General features: G+C 43.8%; 2 protein-coding genes across 4 annotated transcripts in view; one reads left to right on the top strand and one right to left on the bottom strand.

Moving 5' to 3' along the window:
• Positions 1-3,752, top strand: part of NSRP1 (nuclear speckle splicing regulatory protein 1) — a 31,434-nt gene extending 27,682 nt beyond the window's left edge. For both annotated transcript variants that reach the window (XM_066636392.1, XM_066636393.1), the window contains exon 7: positions 1,377-3,752. In XM_066636392.1, the coding sequence (XP_066492489.1) occupies positions 1,377-2,304 (928 nt within the window). In that variant the 3' untranslated portion in view covers positions 2,305-3,752. The remainder of the gene's footprint in view (positions 1-1,376) is intronic.
• Positions 3,753-5,788: 2,036 nt separating this feature from the next.
• The window catches only part of SLC6A4 (solute carrier family 6 member 4), a 48,425-nt gene continuing 35,491 nt past the window's right edge, over positions 5,789-18,722 (bottom strand). For both annotated transcript variants that reach the window (XM_066636186.1, XM_066636185.1), the window contains exons 11-14: positions 13,025-13,124; positions 12,335-12,435; positions 9,819-9,986; positions 5,789-8,168 (exon numbers count right to left, since the gene is read on the bottom strand). In XM_066636186.1, coding sequence (XP_066492283.1) covers positions 8,094-8,168; positions 9,819-9,986; positions 12,335-12,435; positions 13,025-13,124 — 444 coding nt within the window. In that variant the 3' untranslated portion in view covers positions 5,789-8,093. The remainder of the gene's footprint in view (positions 8,169-9,818; positions 9,987-12,334; positions 12,436-13,024; positions 13,125-18,722) is intronic.

Raw genomic sequence — 18,722 nt, 5'->3', positions numbered from 1 at the left:
GCTAAGTGAAGAGCAGGTTGGACTGGTTTTTTGCCAGGCCATCTTCTTTCTCAGACATTTTCACATTGATGATTCTGTGCTACTGCTGTTTGTATCTGTTTGTAACTGTTTTAACTTTAAATATACTTTATTCATTTTTAAATGCTTGGTTTTTAAACTGTGCACCTTCAGTGCCTTTTGGGTAGAAGAACAATACATTTTAAAAATAAAAATCTGTTCAAATCTAGCTGTGGCCATAACACTTTTTTGAAGAAACTAATTTGAAAAGATTAGCATGATGTAGCATTGTTGCTTTTTGTCTTTCTCAGTGAAAACAGGGATGTGTCCATTCGAAGAGGTAATATGTTGTATATCTTAAAAACAAATGGCCAGATAAGTCAGGGAAATAGCAGTGGTGCTTGCCTTTCCAATCTCTAGCCAACTTTGTACGTCCCTAAGTGTATACCAACTCTTTGTTTGCAAGCTGATTTAATAATGTTGAAAGGGTAGTGAGGGAGAAATAAATGTGAAAAGTTTCTAGCCCTTATGATGTGTTGTAAGTTAGTGGACGTAGCAACAGGTATCCCGAACTCACTAGTGCCTGTCTTCTGCGATAGAGATACAGAGAAGACCACAACTTTAGTGTCAACAGAGTGCACAGTTATCTTCCTGTAGTAGAGGGATATCTCATATTAGTATTCTGCCATCCATACTAGAAAGTGTCCATTCTCCCTACTTTACAATTCTTGCACGTATCCTCCTTTGCTACCCCTGTTTAGTCTATTGCTAAATCATATTGCTTCTCCCTTTAAAACATTACAAAAATTCTCTAATTCTTTATAAAATGTCGTGCATAGAAGTTGCAGACTTAAATAATAAGATTTATAATAATCAAAGGGGTCAACTGAGCGGGTCTGACAAGAATTTGTTCTATATCTTCAGGGTCAAAATTCAAAAGGTTCTGTTACTGCTGAGGCCAGTCTGCCTTTTGTATTAGTAGAACCCACAGTGGGGTCTCATGAGAAGAATGCTGCTGGATTGATCCACATATTCAGTTAGTCCAGGATTCCTTTTCCAGATTCTTTTCAGAGCTCCCAAGCAGGACAGTAACATGAAGGCTATGCTTGTGGTTTGTCCCCAGAATTCAATATTCAGAGAGACTCTGGACTTGGGGGTTCCATTTAGCTCTCATGACTAATCAGGTGAAAATGTAGAATAGCTACAGTAAGTTTATGATTTTCTGTGTGTCCTGTTGGACTTTAAAATGTGGTCTTTCAATATGGGTGTCTTTGAAAATGGGTATGCATTTTGGCAGAGGAGATACGGTTCAGGATATTCTGGATTTCTAGACAGTGACATATTTTGTATCTTTTTTCCTTTTCACAAACAAAATCTAGGATAAAAGAAGAAAAACTCAGTGGGGATTCCTGTGACTCCAGACACATGAACAAAAGCTCAGATGAGAGTTCAAGACCCCACATTCCTCTCAAGCGTGAAGATAACCCAGATGCAGACAGTGACTTGGAAACAGATAGTAGTGATGATGAGAACAGTACTAAAGTGCGAGCTGGTGATAAAAAGGAGACCGGGCAGAGCCACACGGACTGCAGTGGAAAGGATACCAAGCACCACAAGAGCCAAAGGAGGTCATCCAGCGAAGAGAGAAGCCACCACTCAAAAGTATCTGGAAGTCATCCAGAGAGAGAGGAGGCTGCAGAAATCAGGAAAGAAAAAAGTGGGCAATACAGGGAAAAGGATCGTGAGAGAAAGCACAAAGGCCATGAAAAGGAAGAGCATCCTAGATCTGAGGATAGTTATAGGAAGCAGGAAGAATTGGATGACAGACAGAGGAGGAAAGATAGGAAAGAGAGAGATGATTATGAACGAGAACTGAGAAGGGAAAGAGACAGGGATGACAAGTTCTCAGAATGGGAAGGGCAAAGGAAGGAGAGGCTGCTAAACAGCAAAGACCGATATAGGGAAAGCGATGAGGGGGCGAAGAACAAAAGGGCAAGAGAAGATAAAGATGAAAAGAAAGAGGGAGAGAGGAAAAATAGAAGTCCTGAATCCTTTGTAAAAGATGACCATCAGACTAAGGAGAGTGAGATGGGAGAAGAACAACTGTGTAATTCTGAGCAGTTGCCAGAGCTGAAACATAAGACTGGAGGTGATGGAACAGAGCAGGCAGAGAAAGCCCTGGAGAGCCAGAGCAAGTTTGCAAAGCGTAGCAGCGAGGAGACAGTCCTGTCAGCCAGGGACCGCTACTTGGCTCGGCAAATGGCACGTGTGAGCACAAAATCTTACATAGAAAAGGAGGAGGATTAGATTCTGTTTCAGGGAGAATCTCAGGAGGTGATGTGCCCACTGGTGTGGGGATATTGAGGCAAAAGGGAATGTTATGCTGCTGTGCTATTAGTCCCTGGCCATTTATTTCTAGAGTTTTCTGCCTTTTTGTGCAGAGGTGGGTAAAGAGGTCCAGCCCTTCCAGGTGGAGTGGATAGCTTGAATCTGTTCTCCTGTCCTTCAGCATCTCAGCTTGTATTTATATTGTATGTCATGCAACAACACAGTCTACTTATATAGACAGCCCCTGAGCCCCAGTCTGTGCATCATAATTTTCACAGGGGTTACCACTAGATTCACTGGTCCGACAAAATGTACAGAAGGAGTGTGAAAGTTGTACTTGATGGAGAACATCAATAAGATAACTCAGTTTAGTTCCACAATGGACTTAAATGCTAAGACTGTTTGTCTGGGTTTTATTATTTCTTGTGTACAGAAACATTAAAATAAAATGAAAAAGATGCATCCTAGATCCCACTGGGCTTGCTTTTGTGTATGAGCTAAACTTTGGCTCAGCTGCAGTATTTTTGCCCATCAAGATTGTGTGTAGAGGGAACCAATAGCATTAATCATCTGTTTGGCAGGGGAAGTTGCAGCTTGTTTTGTGGAGGCCTCCTGGATCAGGAGATGCCAAGGGATTATAAAGCCACCATAAAAGACACTCCAACCCATAGTTTGGCAAGTGAGAAATCTGGCAGAGAGAATGTTTTCATAATATATTTTCAACAAACCCCTCCAAGGCACTGTTCTTTCCTTCCCATCTCACCTCTCAGTAACCTCACCTCCTGACAGCGACATTTTAAGTTTCTAAAAAGAAAAGTTCAGATCACCTTTCTCATTTTATCGCATTGTGTTTTTATATGTTCTTAGGAGCTTCAGACCTACATTGAAACTTGCTAGTTTCTCAGGTTTAAATCTGATGTTATAATGTTTAAGTATGCTGATATTAATCTTCCCGAATTAAGCTTGATTTCTTAAAGCCTTTTGTCTTGGAGCATCTCATGTTTTCATCCTGTGTCCTGAGAAGCCATCAGGAAGGAAGTTTGTATCTTGTTGTTGTCATGGAGACAGTTGTGGTGTCTTTGCCAGCTCCAGAAATAGAGATGAGCTTTCCTAGTGTTTTGCGACTGTGTATTCTTTTTTTTTTCTGTTATGGATAACTTTGAAGGATTGTGATGACTGAGGCTTTAGTTTTTAAGGCAAGCAGTGACAAGGTTGTGTCACTAATAACACAACAGGGTTGACATCCTGCTTAGTTTTGGGGGGGGGGGGGGCAAACTTTCCAAGATTTATTTTGAAGATGTCTTAGATGCAAATAAGTGTTCTTCCTCTTTGCTTTTTACTTGTGTTTCTCCCATAAACCTTTGAAAGCATGCAGACTGTCCTACAAATGAAGTGACCCTGCTAAAAATAAAACCTGTTGCATCTAAGTCCTCATGAGTGCCAATGTATTTTCTTAACATATTTAACTATTTCTGTGTTGGGGTCATTGTTCCCCTTCTATAATGCTTCCTGAAATTGCCCATTTAAGAGAACTAGGCAGCAGATGTTCAGCTGACTAAACATTGGTAAAAATGGTCAAGTATTTGATAGCGTATCCTTCAATAATAGGCTAACATTAGGCCAGCTAGCTTATTTAAGAGGATCTTCAAATGAGCTTCAAACAAACATTAATTTGCAGTATAAATCAAATAAATTGTGTGGTAGGCTTCACTTGCTGCTCCAGGTGCCATTGTTGCCTGTTCTGGGCACCTTTCATGGTGTCTGTTTTACTGCTTTAGGAACGGTGTGAATTAGGTCCATACTGATGAGAGAAGTGGCTGAGGCAGGACCTGTTGGCTTAGTCTTGATGTGGCCTGTGAAGGTAATTACAATAGGCAGCAAAATTTCCCTATTTACAATCCTAACTTGTGCTGGAGCAGGCCGACCAGCAGGCCTGTGCTGCATCCAGTGCAAGTTTGGGGCCAGAAGCAGCGCAACCCGAGGCAGTGGCCCCAATGGGTCTACTTAGATCTGCACCATCTGACAGGGTGGTGGTACAGAGCTGAGCAGAACAGAGTGACCAGGGGCTGCTCTGCACCACCTGGGAACGGGGTCAGGATCCAGCCTAACCACCAGATCCTGACCCTGCCTTCCACTCCCTGCCCACCCGTCCCTAGGAATGCCAGGAGTTTGAGAACCACTCTGTCTTTGCAGAGCAAGGGGGTGGCAGTGATGTGATTGCCACAATCGTGCCTCTGCAGGGGACAGAGGGTTTTTTTAACTTACCATAACCTGTGCCAGCCTCTGGAGAGTGCGGGAGCCCCATGGACCCCTCTGCAGGGCTCCCTGTGCCTCTGAAAACATAAGCTATTATAAGCCACTTCTGGTTTCATTCACTATTTTTACCTTTTCTGAGGCACAGAAAGCCCTGCAGAGGGGTCTGCAGGCACCCCTGCACCCCTAGGAAGCCGGCACAGGCTGTGGTAAGTTTTTTTTTAAAAAACCTCTCTGTCCCTGTTGGCATGGGGATCATGTTGCCACCATCCCCCTGCCCTGCCCCTTATGTGGACAGAGACAGGGCTTCCCAGGCTGGTGGGTCACAGTCACAGTTTGAGAACCACTGGTCTAATGAATTGAGGAATTGGTTGGCCTACTGCTTTATCTTCTGCATATAGTGGCACAGAGGCTATCATCTCTGTTCTGTGGCTGGCAACACACTAGCCCCATCTTGCCTTATGATATAGCTCATGTACATACACGAACACTTACACAATGTTCTAAGGAAACAAGTCGTCTGGACTGCAGCACTGGAAGCTACTGTGAGTAACATAGAACCTCAGCGTAACAAAGGGAAGAGAAGCTACTGGTTCAGGAACAGAGTTTGCAACTTCCTCTTCTGGTACTGAATTGCATGACACCACTGCTTCTCCATGATAGAGTAACATTTGGTATTTTGTAGTGATTGTGACAAAGGGGAAATTGCATGAAAGACTGTTGTTATAAAGTTCAGTTGGGATAAAAATATTTTGTGCTTAATTTTAAATACGCCACCATACCTTCCTTGAGCAGAGTGTTTTTCAAATGTGTAAAGTCTTGAGCCAGGCACCATCCATCGAATAGCTTCCCTGTTGTATGCATTTAGGTTGGAGAGAAACCAGTTGGCTGAATGCATAATTTTTTCACATCTCTGTTGAATCAGGGTGATGGGCTAAATTCTGCAGTTTATGTACTGTACTGAACGCTGGGTGTTTCAGTGAGAAGATCAGACATGGTGGACAAGGTCCTTGGAAAGACAACTCCCCCAGAATGTTCAACTGCAGGAGCATGTTGGGTAGATTTTACAGTTCCTAGAGGCTCAATAAGCCTGACCATTGCCCCATGTGAACTGAGCACACCCTGGAACACACCTCAACATCTTCTCTAAAACATGAGGTTTGATGCAGAAGTGTTCTTTGGATGACAAATGAATGTCATGACAGCAAAGGGGGATACAACTGCCATTTTATTATGATATTAAATTTATTACAGTAACAGTTTACGCTGCAAGGCACATACTGATGACGTACAATCCAGCTTGAGACATTCATAACTAAAGCAGCAGCATAAATTAATATAGGTGCATTTTATATACATGTTTGAGAGGAATACTTAGTTTTGTAAAATAAAACTCCAGTTTATTTTTGCCATACTAAAGGTAAACACAGTCCCAGTTTACATAGGAATGGCAGCCGTTGCCTTGAGAGTTTTCTGAACTCAACTCTTGCTTGGGTCGCATTTTGTTTTAATGTGGCCAGTGCAGGAGAAACACTTGGCAGGGTAAGGCTGACTGGTCACAAGTTGAGTTAACAGTTTTTTTCGACACACTTGTGGCTCCATTAGTAAGGGTGTCCAGAACTGCTGGGTTGGTTGAAGGGCCTCATAAATGTCTCGGCCCTGTATGTTTTATGAATGCTTAACATAGCCAAGTTGTTAATTGCGCAACTATCATTTTGAAACAGCAATACACTTTGGTTTCTCCAGCCTGCAGATTTTGAGTGTAATGCTCATATCATAAAGAGGCTTTTAAGAGAGCCCAGTTTCTGAAACCTGTTGCAAATACTGGGCTACAGTTCCTACAACACTCTCAACTGTTCACAAAATATCACCCAACAAAAGTGGTGAGATGGTACTTTGCTACCAATAGCTTTGCCAGCTGCCAGTAAGTGTATGTGTAGGTTGTGCCTGCATCATCCACTGTTGCCACTTTTGTGCAGTGGCAGGAGGTTCCATGAGATCTCTTGTACCTCTGTGAAACAGCCATTATCTTGTATTGGAGACTAAATGCTAAATTCTAGTTGTTGTGCTGATTTATAATCTGGATCCTCTGGTGCCAAACCATAATGGAACCCAATTTCCATAGAGTTGTTGTGTGTAATTGCAAAACTGCTTCACTGTTAGTTCATAAAAAAGCACCGGTTACACTTACCCTAAGAATGATTCCTAAGGGCATAGATACAAAGATGAACTGGCCCATGGACTATGGGAATGTGCTCCCTAAATACATCTGCTGGCTGAAATGTAGATCTAGATCTGAAATATAGATCACCATGCCAATGTAGATCACTGCATGGTGCCTTATGTACAAAGGGACAAGAATATGTCAATGTTGTGCAAAAGATGATGGGTAGGAAGAGAGTTATGGAGTGGACTGTACATATGCAACTAGAGGAGTAGTGTTCATGTGTGCCACGTACATGTCTGTGGCAATGCTGACACATTTGGGCAAGGTGGCAGCTTTGTGTGTCCTGCTGTTTCTTGTAACATGGGGCGAACCAAGAGAAAGTGGTAAGCTGCCAACTTACCACTGAGCTAGCAGTGTCAAAGAATTCACACACTTGCCACTTGATGGCTTCATCATTTCAGCTGTGCATCTGTTCACCCCGAGATCTAAGCAACTTGGTTAGCAGAATCATGTTGCTGAATGGTATCCCTTCAGACTTGGGTACGGGTTGCATGTTTGAATACTCAGCCATTGAAAAATAGTTAACAAGCCTAATATTAGGTACCTTGCTTGTTGGAGAGAAGGGTTCTAGCTTCACTTATCCCCTGATGTAATAGTTTTCTAGGTACACGGTTGTGGGCTTTTCTTCATAATCAAACATGCAATTCACACCACACTGGTATGAAGTGGTACAATCTAGCAAGAGCTTCAGCATCACATAAGCTAAATCCTTAATGCAGTACTTTTCAGCAATGACCATCTTCTAGGGGTTGAGGAAGTTATTTAGAACAATAAACCTCTGTACTTGTTGGCCAGCAGGATTGGATTTTTTTTCCTGTGACTTTTCAACTTGGTTGAACTTGTGAGAGTCTTGGAAGCAAAGACAAGAGGGTCCATTACAGAGGGTGACATTGAGAGAGATAACAGGTGTGCTGGCACAGATGGACGGACGGGTCTAAATATAATCCTAACTTGTGACAGTTGCCTGACAGAGGCTTGAGTAAACCATGCATGCATCAGATGGCCCCATGCCAGCGTGGGGAGCTGCTGATAGTTGTTTGCACTCCTGCATCCTCACATTTCCAAAACAAATCAGTGCAGTAACGAGAACTCAAAAAAGTTTCTGGTGCCGAGGAGCAGAGCCAATATTCTATGGAAATGCTCAGAGGCCTAACCGTTGTTGCCACTTCTGCCTCCATCACAAACGCTCTGGTGGAGATTCAGTTCTTTGGGAAAGAGGAGCTTAGAACTACAGGAGGCAAGGAGCTCCTGACCCCTTCCTCGCCTGCATCCACCCAAATGAGACCAATCAAACAGCATTCATACGAATGTCCCCAAAGGGGATCTCTGTGTTTGTTTCCGGGGTAATGCTTTTAAGAATACGCTACGGAGAAGAAAAAAGATCATGTTAGGTAGCATACCACACTTACAGATTGGATAACTGAGCTGGAAGGAGATCAAAAGCTTGTCCCCCTCCCTGGCAAACTATGCAATCCAGACCCCAGGGAACAGGTGTCACACAAGAGGTGTTTGCAGGGTCATTAACTCTGGATGATCCATGCAAGGAGCCAAGCTACCTGTTGTAGCGAAAGGCAACTGGCGTACGACTAGCCAGGTGGCACAGGAGGCAAATATCCTTCCTGACTGGACCTTGGTCAGACCCTGTATGACAGTGAAAGCCCACTTGGGATCATCCCAAGAGGAATTTAACTGGGTGCTGATCTTCATCTCTGAGCTGTGCCTCAAAGGAAGGTAGAGTGAAGTTGGGCCACAGGGTTTTGTGCAGGGTGGAGGACAATTTCAACGAACAAGAAACTGAAGATTCTGCAGAGACCTGAGACGAATGACGAGGATGTTTGATTATTAGAAGCCCCTTTTCCTGAAAGTTTTATACCACCCAAAGGGACAACATAACATCTCTTTTTCAAAACTACGATGATCTTTCTTCATTTCTATTATCTGCTGTTGCTAGTTATAGTTACTGAAAAAATATCTTGCTTGCTATTCTCTTAACCCATTTTTGCCTGGTGTACAGGTGTACACATTTTATACATCATTGGGCAGAAATGGTTTAAACCAGTTTCACAACCAGTGGTACTTGTACCACCACTGGTACTTGAGGTGGTATCTGGTGGTAGTCACGGGACCCCCAGACACCACCACCTGGCAGTGAGACCAGCAATGTAATGTAACAGACAGTGCTAAAACAGCAGTTTTACTAATATTTGTGCTACATTCTTAATGTAATGCTCAAAAAGGGAATTAGCCCTGGATTGAGCCCTCCCTGCCTCAATTCCCAGGAGAGTGATTGGTTAAAGTTGGGGCAAGTTCAGAATAGCTCTAAGGGCATTGCTTGACACTCTAATGTCACTCTAATGGGCACTCTAATGCTTGCATCAAGCTCCTTCACCTACAAGACCTCAGGCATTCCTATCACAGTGGGTCGAAGCAACCAGATATGGGAGTGGGTGGGTCTGGTCCCTCCACTGAAATTAGCATGGGAACCTGTGGGTTCCTATGCACTGTTCATAGCACACATGGTTGTGTGGTGGAGTGTGTGGTTCTTTGGCTTATGCACCTGTGTACACAACAGTCTATGAAACACAGCATGGCCATCCATTGTGTGACTAATTTTATTTAGGTCACTTAGTGGTGAAACACAAGCTATCGTTCAGCACTGGCCCATAAATCCAATATCAGCTGGATTTTTCTAGGGCAAATTCAGTTATCCACCCACACCAGATCATGCAGCTGCTAGTGTTTACTGTAAGACAGCTGTTCAAAGATACTACCAAAGGAAAAGTCTGCCCTTGAGACTGCCTGAGGCAACGGTCTCAAGCAGACTGACAAGGGGCACCTGTTCTGCCTCCACCATTTCAGCTCCTGCTCCCTGAATTGAAAAAAAAACAGAGGAAGAATGCAGGAACCCACCACTCTCCTCACCTCCACATTTCATCTGCTACTCCATTTCCTTCTTCCTTTTAAATTTAAATCCATAAATTTTTTTTACCCAACACAGCGTACATGATAATACCTCTTTAAATGTTCCTGGGGTGGTTGCCAACCTATAAATCATGTAGGCTGGAACACAGATGAAAGATGAGGTCCCAATACAGTAACCCACCACCATGGTCCAGTAAGGATAAGTGTAATCAAAGAGCCGAAGGTCTGGGGGGCTGGACAAGAAGCTGCAAATAATGAACTGAAGAAAAAAAAAAGTTCATTCATTAATTCATAGGATTTGGGGTACTGGCAGATGCAGGAGTCCTCCTCTAAGATTGGATTTTGGGTTATTATGGACAACAGAATGGGAGGTCTTGGGCCAGCTCTACTTATCCTGCTTCTCACAGAACTGAAATTAAACTGAGACTTTTATAGCAACTCACCAACCTCTAGGTATATCCTATTATTCACTGGGTTCTTTGCGTCTACTAGGCAACTAGAGTGCCAAGGCAAATTGCTTTTTCATTTCAATGTTTCCAGCTCGTAAAGGAGTATAAGTGTGTTTGTGTGAGAAACAAAATGATCGATGTGGTTACACATCTATTTATACTTTTTTTGTCTTTTTTCTTCTGGTAATAAAATGGAAATTTGTTAGGCACACATTAATCATCCTAAACAGGGTTGTTTTTGAATCACTGGGCGGACCTTAACTCTAAATGGCTTTTGCCATCAACAAACTTTACACCTCTGCTTTCTTGGCCAGTGCTGAGTGTTAGCTACGCTAGGAAGGCAGCCTGAGCTAATTTGGGAACAGGGAATTAAGCTTTTGTTTCACAGTGCTAGGACAGTCAACAGCAGGAACAGTGGCGCTGACTTCTGAGCGGTGTGCACTTGGTTCTTTTTTCTTTTAATGAAAGGTGCCATCTAGTCTTGTAAAAGTTTTACTAGGGTTCTTCTGAAGGTGTTTGGCCAGTCACTGCTCTCCAACTGGCTTCTATCTTCTTCCCTGTCCCCCGGCCATGCCCAAATCTTATGCAGTTTTTAAATTTACCTCTTAAATGTAATGACTAAGGATTCAGGTGATGAAGGGGGATCCAAAAAATGTCATTACATACAATTATGTTGATAGGCTAAGCTCCAAAGAGTGACCTTCGAGGCACACACACAGCAGCTAAGATGGGGCCAGTGGCATTTTACTTTTCTTCTTTGGATACTACTCTTCTTGCCCAGCTGGTGCTACCACACAAACATCTTCTGAAACGCCTCTCAAAAAAGCAGCTGGTCATACAACATGGGGGGAGGTGGGTTATTACTGCTGTTTCAGAAGCACAAGCCACCCCCATCCCCACCTCTGAGATGTGGGACTAGCTGCATGGTTCTTTGAATGTGTCAATCTTTTGCATTATTGTTCTGATTCGGCTCCCTCCAAACCCTGGCCTATGGGCTGGATCCCGGGTTTGGTTGAATCCCCCTTTCCTGTGACTGGCGTTTACTGTTTCAGCAGCTGTGGTTCTTCATGTCCCCAGATCAGGATGACACAATGCTCTGGGCAGTCACGTCTGCCTGTAAATCCAGGTGCAATGCCCGCTGGGGCATCGCAACTTAGATGCAACTGCCCAGCATGTCGTCATGATCTCGGGACATGGAACCACGACGCACCAAAAAGTTAAGTGTTGGTTGTGCCAGGGAAGGCATTTCCGGTGTGCAGCATTATCTCGTAGTTTGGAGATTGCTGTTCTAATTCAACAGATTTCTTAAAATGCTGTGTAGCTTTGTTCAGCAACATAGGACCCATCTGTATCTTTTAAAAGTAAAAATGGTTGCAGAATTAGTATTTCATTTTGCTGTCAGCTCCATAAAGACCTAACAGAAACAAACCAGAGAACCCAGGGAATAGCACATGGCTGTGTATGTGCCACTGCGCAAGTGATGGCACTGTGCTTAGTGTGCAGAGCTGTGGCTTGGATTACTTCTCTGGCTGCATTTTGGGTTGCACTTGTGTTATCAATATCATGCTACAGACTCTGCCAGAAGTGGTTGTGCATTTTGAGTCTTTTTGAAAATGCGGGGGAATAGAAACCTTTTAAAATAAAGACATTTAAAGTGTATTCTTTGGAAAAGTCTCTTCCAAGGTGGTCTGGTTGGGGGAGTGGGGAAAAATATCCATCAGAGGTATTTTGGTATGGAAATGTCATGCTTTAGAGAAGCAAAACAAGAGGGGTGAGGTGGGGGGGGGTTTCAAAGGAGTAAATGTTTAACAAGACTGCTCTGTGTGTGAGAGAGAAAAATAAATTCAAATCATTTGTTTATTGATCCACATGTAGTGGTCACTGTGATTGCAACTAAAAGTGGATTGTAGTCTGTGCCAAGAGTCTTGTTCCCCATCTTTATGCATCATCAGAGTTTATCTAAACAAAATGCAACACTCCTCACAATACTGCTATACAACACAATGTTTTATCATAAGATAAGAACATATCATAAGATATCATAAGATATCATATCATAAGATAAGATAAGATAAAATAAGGTTTGTTTGCAAACGTGTCAACAGGCCTAGGAGACCACCCCTTATTCTGTGCCTAGGGCTGGCAACAGGTAACTCACCAGGAGGAAAATGGGGCTGATGGCTACCCAGCAGATTCTCCAGTACCATCCAGGGCTGAAACCAAGCATCTCATTGATGTCACTGCAAAACTGGGTGATGCCTGAGGAAAGACATAAGGTGGGGCTTAAGGTTGTCTCACATTGCTAGGAGCAAAGTAGATTTGCTGATACAAGTGGAATGACAGCTTTGATTGCACCAGCAATCGTGCAGGAGGATGCAAGGTCTTACGTTTCACAGAGCCCTTAGAAAGAATTACAAGCTCTGTGAAGGTGAAAATCCATATACTTCTGTACCAACTTAAGCTCTAAGCCAACTTAGTTTGTCGTGCATGTCAGAAGGAAATTTGGCAACTGGAACTGGGCCAACTGGAACCACAAGTTGGGGAGAAAAGATAGGGTACAATGGATGATAAAATGGAAGTGAAAGAGCTGCAAATATAGGGAATCGGGTGCAGGGGTTTGGCTGCATCCCTGCACCCCATTCGGCTGCCTCTTGCAGAGCAGGAAACTGTGAGAAATAGGTGTTACCTCGCCACATTGTCTTGCCTTACATCCCTGGCACGGAAGCTGCCTTATAGTCCACTGATTAAAAAGCAATTGGGCCTAGCAGTGACGGATGGGCAAGAAATATGCTTGTGCAGAAGCATAGGAGTCTGGCCCACGCACACAGCAGCATGCAGTTAACCTCACCATAGAACCAAGCCACCGCGATGGATTCCAGAAACACCACTGCCAGGAGAGCTGGGCCTGTGGCATAGTCTTCAAACAGCTTTACAACGTATGCACCGCCCTGGGAAAAGAGATCACAGAAATGATCGCAGATTTGCTATCCATTCCCACAGGAGAAGCTGGTCGAGCACAGCTTATTCTGCATGCAGAGACTTGAGCTGTGCTTTCACGAGATCCTCCCTATGTGACCAGCACAATGTGAGTAATCCTCAGCACCGTCAATGACCCATTTCTTCAACTGTTTTTCCTTCCTTTGCATTGCACAGTGCAGCAATCGGGCAGAAAAAGACTGAGTGGAAAGTGCAGGCATTTCTCCTTGGGGTTGAATGAGGCAATCCAGTGGGACTGCTGCCTCTCTGTTTCCTCCCTGGTGAGAATGGCTTGAAGGTGCTTCCCCGCTTAACAGAGAAGGAAGCTGAAGGCAGAACCAGATTTCTATTCTTCCCCCTTTGGGATATGGGCTCGCCCAAAAGGGAAGGGAGTTGTGCCTCAAGCAGGAACTGGGGCTCCTTGTTTATGGGAAGCTTTCCAGATCTGGGAGGAATTGCTGATAAAATATGGTGGATAAGAGCAGCTTCGTTCTAATGGAATATCGGTCTATACTTGGCTGGCAGTGCCTCCATATCAGAGATTCACTATTTGCAGTCCAGCCCCAGAATCTGATACAATTTGTTGGAGTCATAACAATGTTTACTGTTTGAGATGCCTAATTCCCTTTTGGGGAAAGGGATTTGCACATATGTGCTTTAACCTTTAAGATTGCTTCTATCCTGGGTTATTTTTTGTTCCATCTTGCATTTGGGTGATATGCCGACTTTGGTTATAAAAAGTAACCCTCCTCCAATTGGTTGCAATGGCATAGCTAGAGGGGGTGCAAAGTACTAAGTCTTCCACAGAGCCTCATTGCAGCATGCAAGTGGCCTCCCCTTCGGAGCCATTCACCTCCGTTTTTCTCCCACCACCTGGAATGGCTCTGAAGGGGAGGAGGGGAGGCAGCTTGCATGCTGCAGTGTGGCTCCCTGCAAAACTTAGTGCTTTGCATCCCCGCTAACTACACCACTGATTGGTTGTACTGCTCTTCCTATGACTTTATTGTTTTATATATGGCATATTTTAGTTTGGAATTGTAAGCTGCCTTGGGCATTTGCTTCAGCATAGGAAAGGTGCGATATAAATTTTTTAAATAAATAAATAAATCTGCTGTTTCTTGCCATATTTCCCTCTCACTTTTTCCAGACAGGATCCAGGCAACGTCACTGTGAGTCTATTGCATTGCAATGGTTTCTGTCTTGTCCTTCTGTCTCTTTTTGAGACCTAATTTGTGATTGTTTAAAATGTACAATGTAATTGTAACACAGGTGTGTCTAGTGCAGTGGTTCCCAAACCTTTTAGCACTGGGACCAACTTTGTGGAATGACTGTCTGTTGGGACCCACTGGAACTGATGCAATTTACTTTGAAGTGATGTCATGACCTGAAGTGACATCATCAAACAGGAAACTTTTTAACACTTCCCCTACAACAAAATCCAATCAATTAAGGCCCAAATCCTAACCCACTTTCCAGCACTGGCACAGCTGTTCTAATGGTGCATGTGCTGCATCCTGTAGTTGGGGAGCACTCATGGAGGCCTCCTCAAAATAAGGAAATGTTTGTTTGCTTATCTAGGAGCTGCATTGCCCTTACAGCGATACTGGAAAATGGGTTAGGATGGCGCCCTAAGTAAATTGCAAGTTTTCAATAGTATAAGTTAAAAAAATTAATTAAAATAAAGAAGAGTCCTCCTAACCCTCCCAAGCAGTTGCTGATCTGTTTAAAAAAACTCCCCAAATATCCCAAAGACTGCAGTCTTATCCAAACTTACCCAGGACTATTCCATTGACTATCATTGTTAAAAGCATATACATAGTAGCCTGTTCCCCTGGGGGTTGGGGATAAGAATAGGCCCTCGGTTTGGCTGTACTTGTCATAAGAGGCAACTAAACAGCCACCAGGTAGATGGGACTCGTGCGCCTGGGAAGGCAGCTCCTCTGAGAGAAGGAAAACTCTGATCCCAAACCTCCACTGCCTTGTGGCTACATCCAGTTATGGAAAAGGCTTCAGGAGTCAACCTCGAGGCAAAATCCGGAGCCAGAGTCCCTGAGGCAGTTCGTGGCTGAACACTAGTTCTGGCAACTCCTGGAACCAACCGTATTGGCTTCTGCCTTTCCATTGGACCATTTCAGCGATGTAGAGATGGGGGATTTGCTGCATGGGAAACAGTCTATCCTCCATATCTACTTTACCCAGGCTTTGTGCACTGGAGAGGACACTCTGTTCCAGAACCACCATTCAGAGCACGATACCATAGTCTTCCAAGACTGAAGGATGCCAACAAGCAAGTAGCCTGTTAAAAGTACTGTAACATTTCCTCAAATGCAGTCACATACCTCGACATACCATCAAGTCTAATATATTAAAAACAAAATACACATTGAAATGAATGGGGGCCTACCTGAAATTAGCTCAGTGGGTCCCAACCCAGAGTTTGAGCAACACTGGTCTACTGTGTGCTCACAAAAATGTTATTAAGACTTTTTAGAGCAACTGTGCCTTTAATTACAAACTTCCTCCTGGAAGCTTCTGTTTTTCTCTTAATTTCCCTGGGCTATTCTTGACAAATTGTCCTTTAATTAGTCATTTTCTGTCCCTTGCATGGGGGGGGGGGGAGAGATCACAATAATTGTTTTCCTTTCATATTCTCTATGTTTAAAGTTAAAAAAAGCAGTACTATACAATTAAAAAAAGAGAGAAAATCAAATCAAGAGGAAACAAATAAAGACCCCCCCAAAACAGGAGTTTAGTAATTAAGAGGAAATTAATCAGTTATGTCACTTCTGTGCTAAACAGGAAGCAATCAGAAGCTGCAAGGCAAAACCTTCCAATTAAAAGTGCAGAAGACACTTGCTGAATGAGGTTAAGGTGTGAATAAATATTGCAGAAGCCTCTTGCCCATGGGAAGGAACATTGCCAGATAATTCAGCACTATATATTAGGGCCATGTGGAACCAGTTTTACATTCTGTGTCCAGATGACTGGAACAGCAATGCCTCAGCAACAATAAGCAGCAATGTCTCATATGGCAAGGTTGCATCCAATGAAAATTAGATCTATTGAAATGAATGGGACTTGAGTTAGCAAGTTAGCAAGTCAATTACATTGTCTTGTTGACTGAACTTGTGCTTAGTCATGACTAACCATCTTTGGATAGAGCCCACTGGTGGGTTCTGATGCACTATGAATTTCCTGAGTATAAGAAGTCCATATCTACAGAAATGAGAGTGTTCTTGAAATAAAAACATTAAAATCAGCCCAGGGGGCAGGCAATTCTACTCCAACAACATAGTACTGATCACTGATCCATCTTGCCACACACTGCTTCCAGCTTTTGAAGAGGTAGCCGCCGGTAGCAGCAAAAAGCAACAGAACTCTGTGGTTCCTTAAAGATGAGCAAATAAATTTCATCATAAGCTTGCATAGATAGACTGCAGTCACTTTATCAAATGCATGAAGTGAAAACCTAAGTAGGCAGAGGGGCATGTGTGTATAGAATAATACAGCTGGAAGGCACCTATGAGATCATCAAGTCCAACCCCTGCCCAAGGCAGGTTGTCCATAACTACAACATTCCCAATAGATCAGGGTTTCTCAATCTTTGAGGGAGCTTTACTCCCTCAGTAAGTTCTTGTGGGGGAGGGGCTAGGGCAGCGATGCGATCCCCAGGATCGTGTCGCTAAGGGGGGGCGAGAGGGGGTGCTTTGCACTTCTTAAATGTAGGGCTGTAGCAGGCTGCAGGAGGTGCAGGGAGTCCTGCACATCCCTCCGCAGCACTCCCCGAGGCTTAGAATCTACAATAGAAGTGGGTGTAAAGCTCCTCCTGCAAAACGGAAGTGCTTTGCACCCACTTTGATTGCAGATTCCAAGCCACGGGGAGGGCTGCACAGGGCTCCCCGCACCTCCTGCAGCCTGCTGCAGACCTACATTTAAAAAGTAAGTGCAAAGCACCCCCCTCTCAACTCCCCTTAGCGACACGATCCTGGGGATCACGTCACTGCCTCCCTCCCCTTCCCCTTAAAGGGACGGGGGAAGCGTTCCACGAACTGGTGGGTTGTGACCCACCCGTTTGAGAACCACTGCGATTGATTGTTATCTAGCCTCTGAATAAAGATCTTGAACGATGGAGAGTCTACAACCTTCCAAGGCAGATAGTTCCCCTGCTGAATGATTTGTACTGTCAGGAAGTTCTAACATTTGACCGAAATGTAATTTAAACTAATTTGTCCCAGTCCTACTCTCCAGAGCAACTAAGAACAAATTGTGTGTACGTGTATACATGCCTGTGTGTGTGTGCAAACACGCACAGTTAAGGGGGGGAAAGCCTCTGTTTTTGAAAAACAGTAAAATTGATTTCAACTGGCTGAGGAAGGGCAATCACGGAGGCCTCCTCAAGGTAAGGGAATGTTTGTTCCCTTACCTCGGGGCTGCATTGCGGCTGCATCAGCGCTGGAAAGTTGAATAGGAGTGGGCCCTAAGTCAAATTTTAAGCTTAAAGGCACAATCCTAACCCCTTATGTCAGTGCTTTCCAGCACTGACATAAAGGGCAATGCAGCTCTGAGGTAAGGGAACAAACATTCCCTTACTTTGAGGAGGCCTCCGTGAGTGACACTCAACTGCAGGATGCAGCACATGTCCCATTGGCACTGCTATGCCAGTGCTGGAAAGCGCTGACATAAGGGGTTAGGATTGCACCCTGAAACACTTCAGGATAAGCTTGGTTGGTAACCGTTCATAGTTGGCAATGAAAAACTCCTAGTAATGATAAATCAATGTAAAGTGATAAAAATCAATTTCCTTGATCGAGGTCTGTTCCATCACCTGGGAACACCGTGCATAACAACATATACATTATTTGGCTGATTCCCTCTCTTTGGGCACAATCCTAACCAATTTTCCAGCACTGACCTAGCCCCAATGCAGACCCAAGGTAGGGTAACAAACATGCCCATAACGTGAGACCTTCTTGAGTGCCTCCCCACTGCAGGATGCAGTGCACACCACGTTGGCACAGCTATGTCAGTGCTGGAAAGTTGGTTAGGATTGTGCTCTTTGACATTTTTTTTCTATTGAAGAATTGTAATCTTGAGATCTGCGGAGCATATTGGCAGAATGCTTATGCGGAAATATATGTGATGGTCTTCAAGATACCTCAAGACTCTGTGTGTGTGTGTGTGTGTTTGCTTGCCTTCAGCTTGTCTCTTTAGTATTTAATTTGGATTATTTCCCCAACTGGCTTATTGCAAGAAGTCAAACTACCAAAAGACTGCAAAGCCTGTGTTTGTTCCATAACGGTCCCCACAAACTTGGAGCTGGACAAGAATCACTGCAAGTTGAAGGCCTCACTTTCATCCCCTACTGTTGGCTGCCTCGAGATGCCCTTATAGGATGTAATCACACTGATAAGGAAACTTCAGGGTCAGTTCAATACATTTTGCTGCCCTGGACAGCTACATCACATAACTGGAAAAGGCCCCCCCCCAGCCATTTTTCCTTACTGGTCCCTGCACTGAAAGGTTTTTAACTGCCAGTCGCAGAAACAGTGACTTCTCTATGTTTCAACTTT

Source organism: Tiliqua scincoides, chromosome 8 (genome assembly GCF_035046505.1).
Source record: "Tiliqua scincoides isolate rTilSci1 chromosome 8, rTilSci1.hap2, whole genome shotgun sequence".
Taxonomy (NCBI): Eukaryota; Metazoa; Chordata; class Lepidosauria; order Squamata; family Scincidae; genus Tiliqua; species Tiliqua scincoides.
This window is presented reverse-complemented; position numbering and strand designations above follow the sequence as displayed.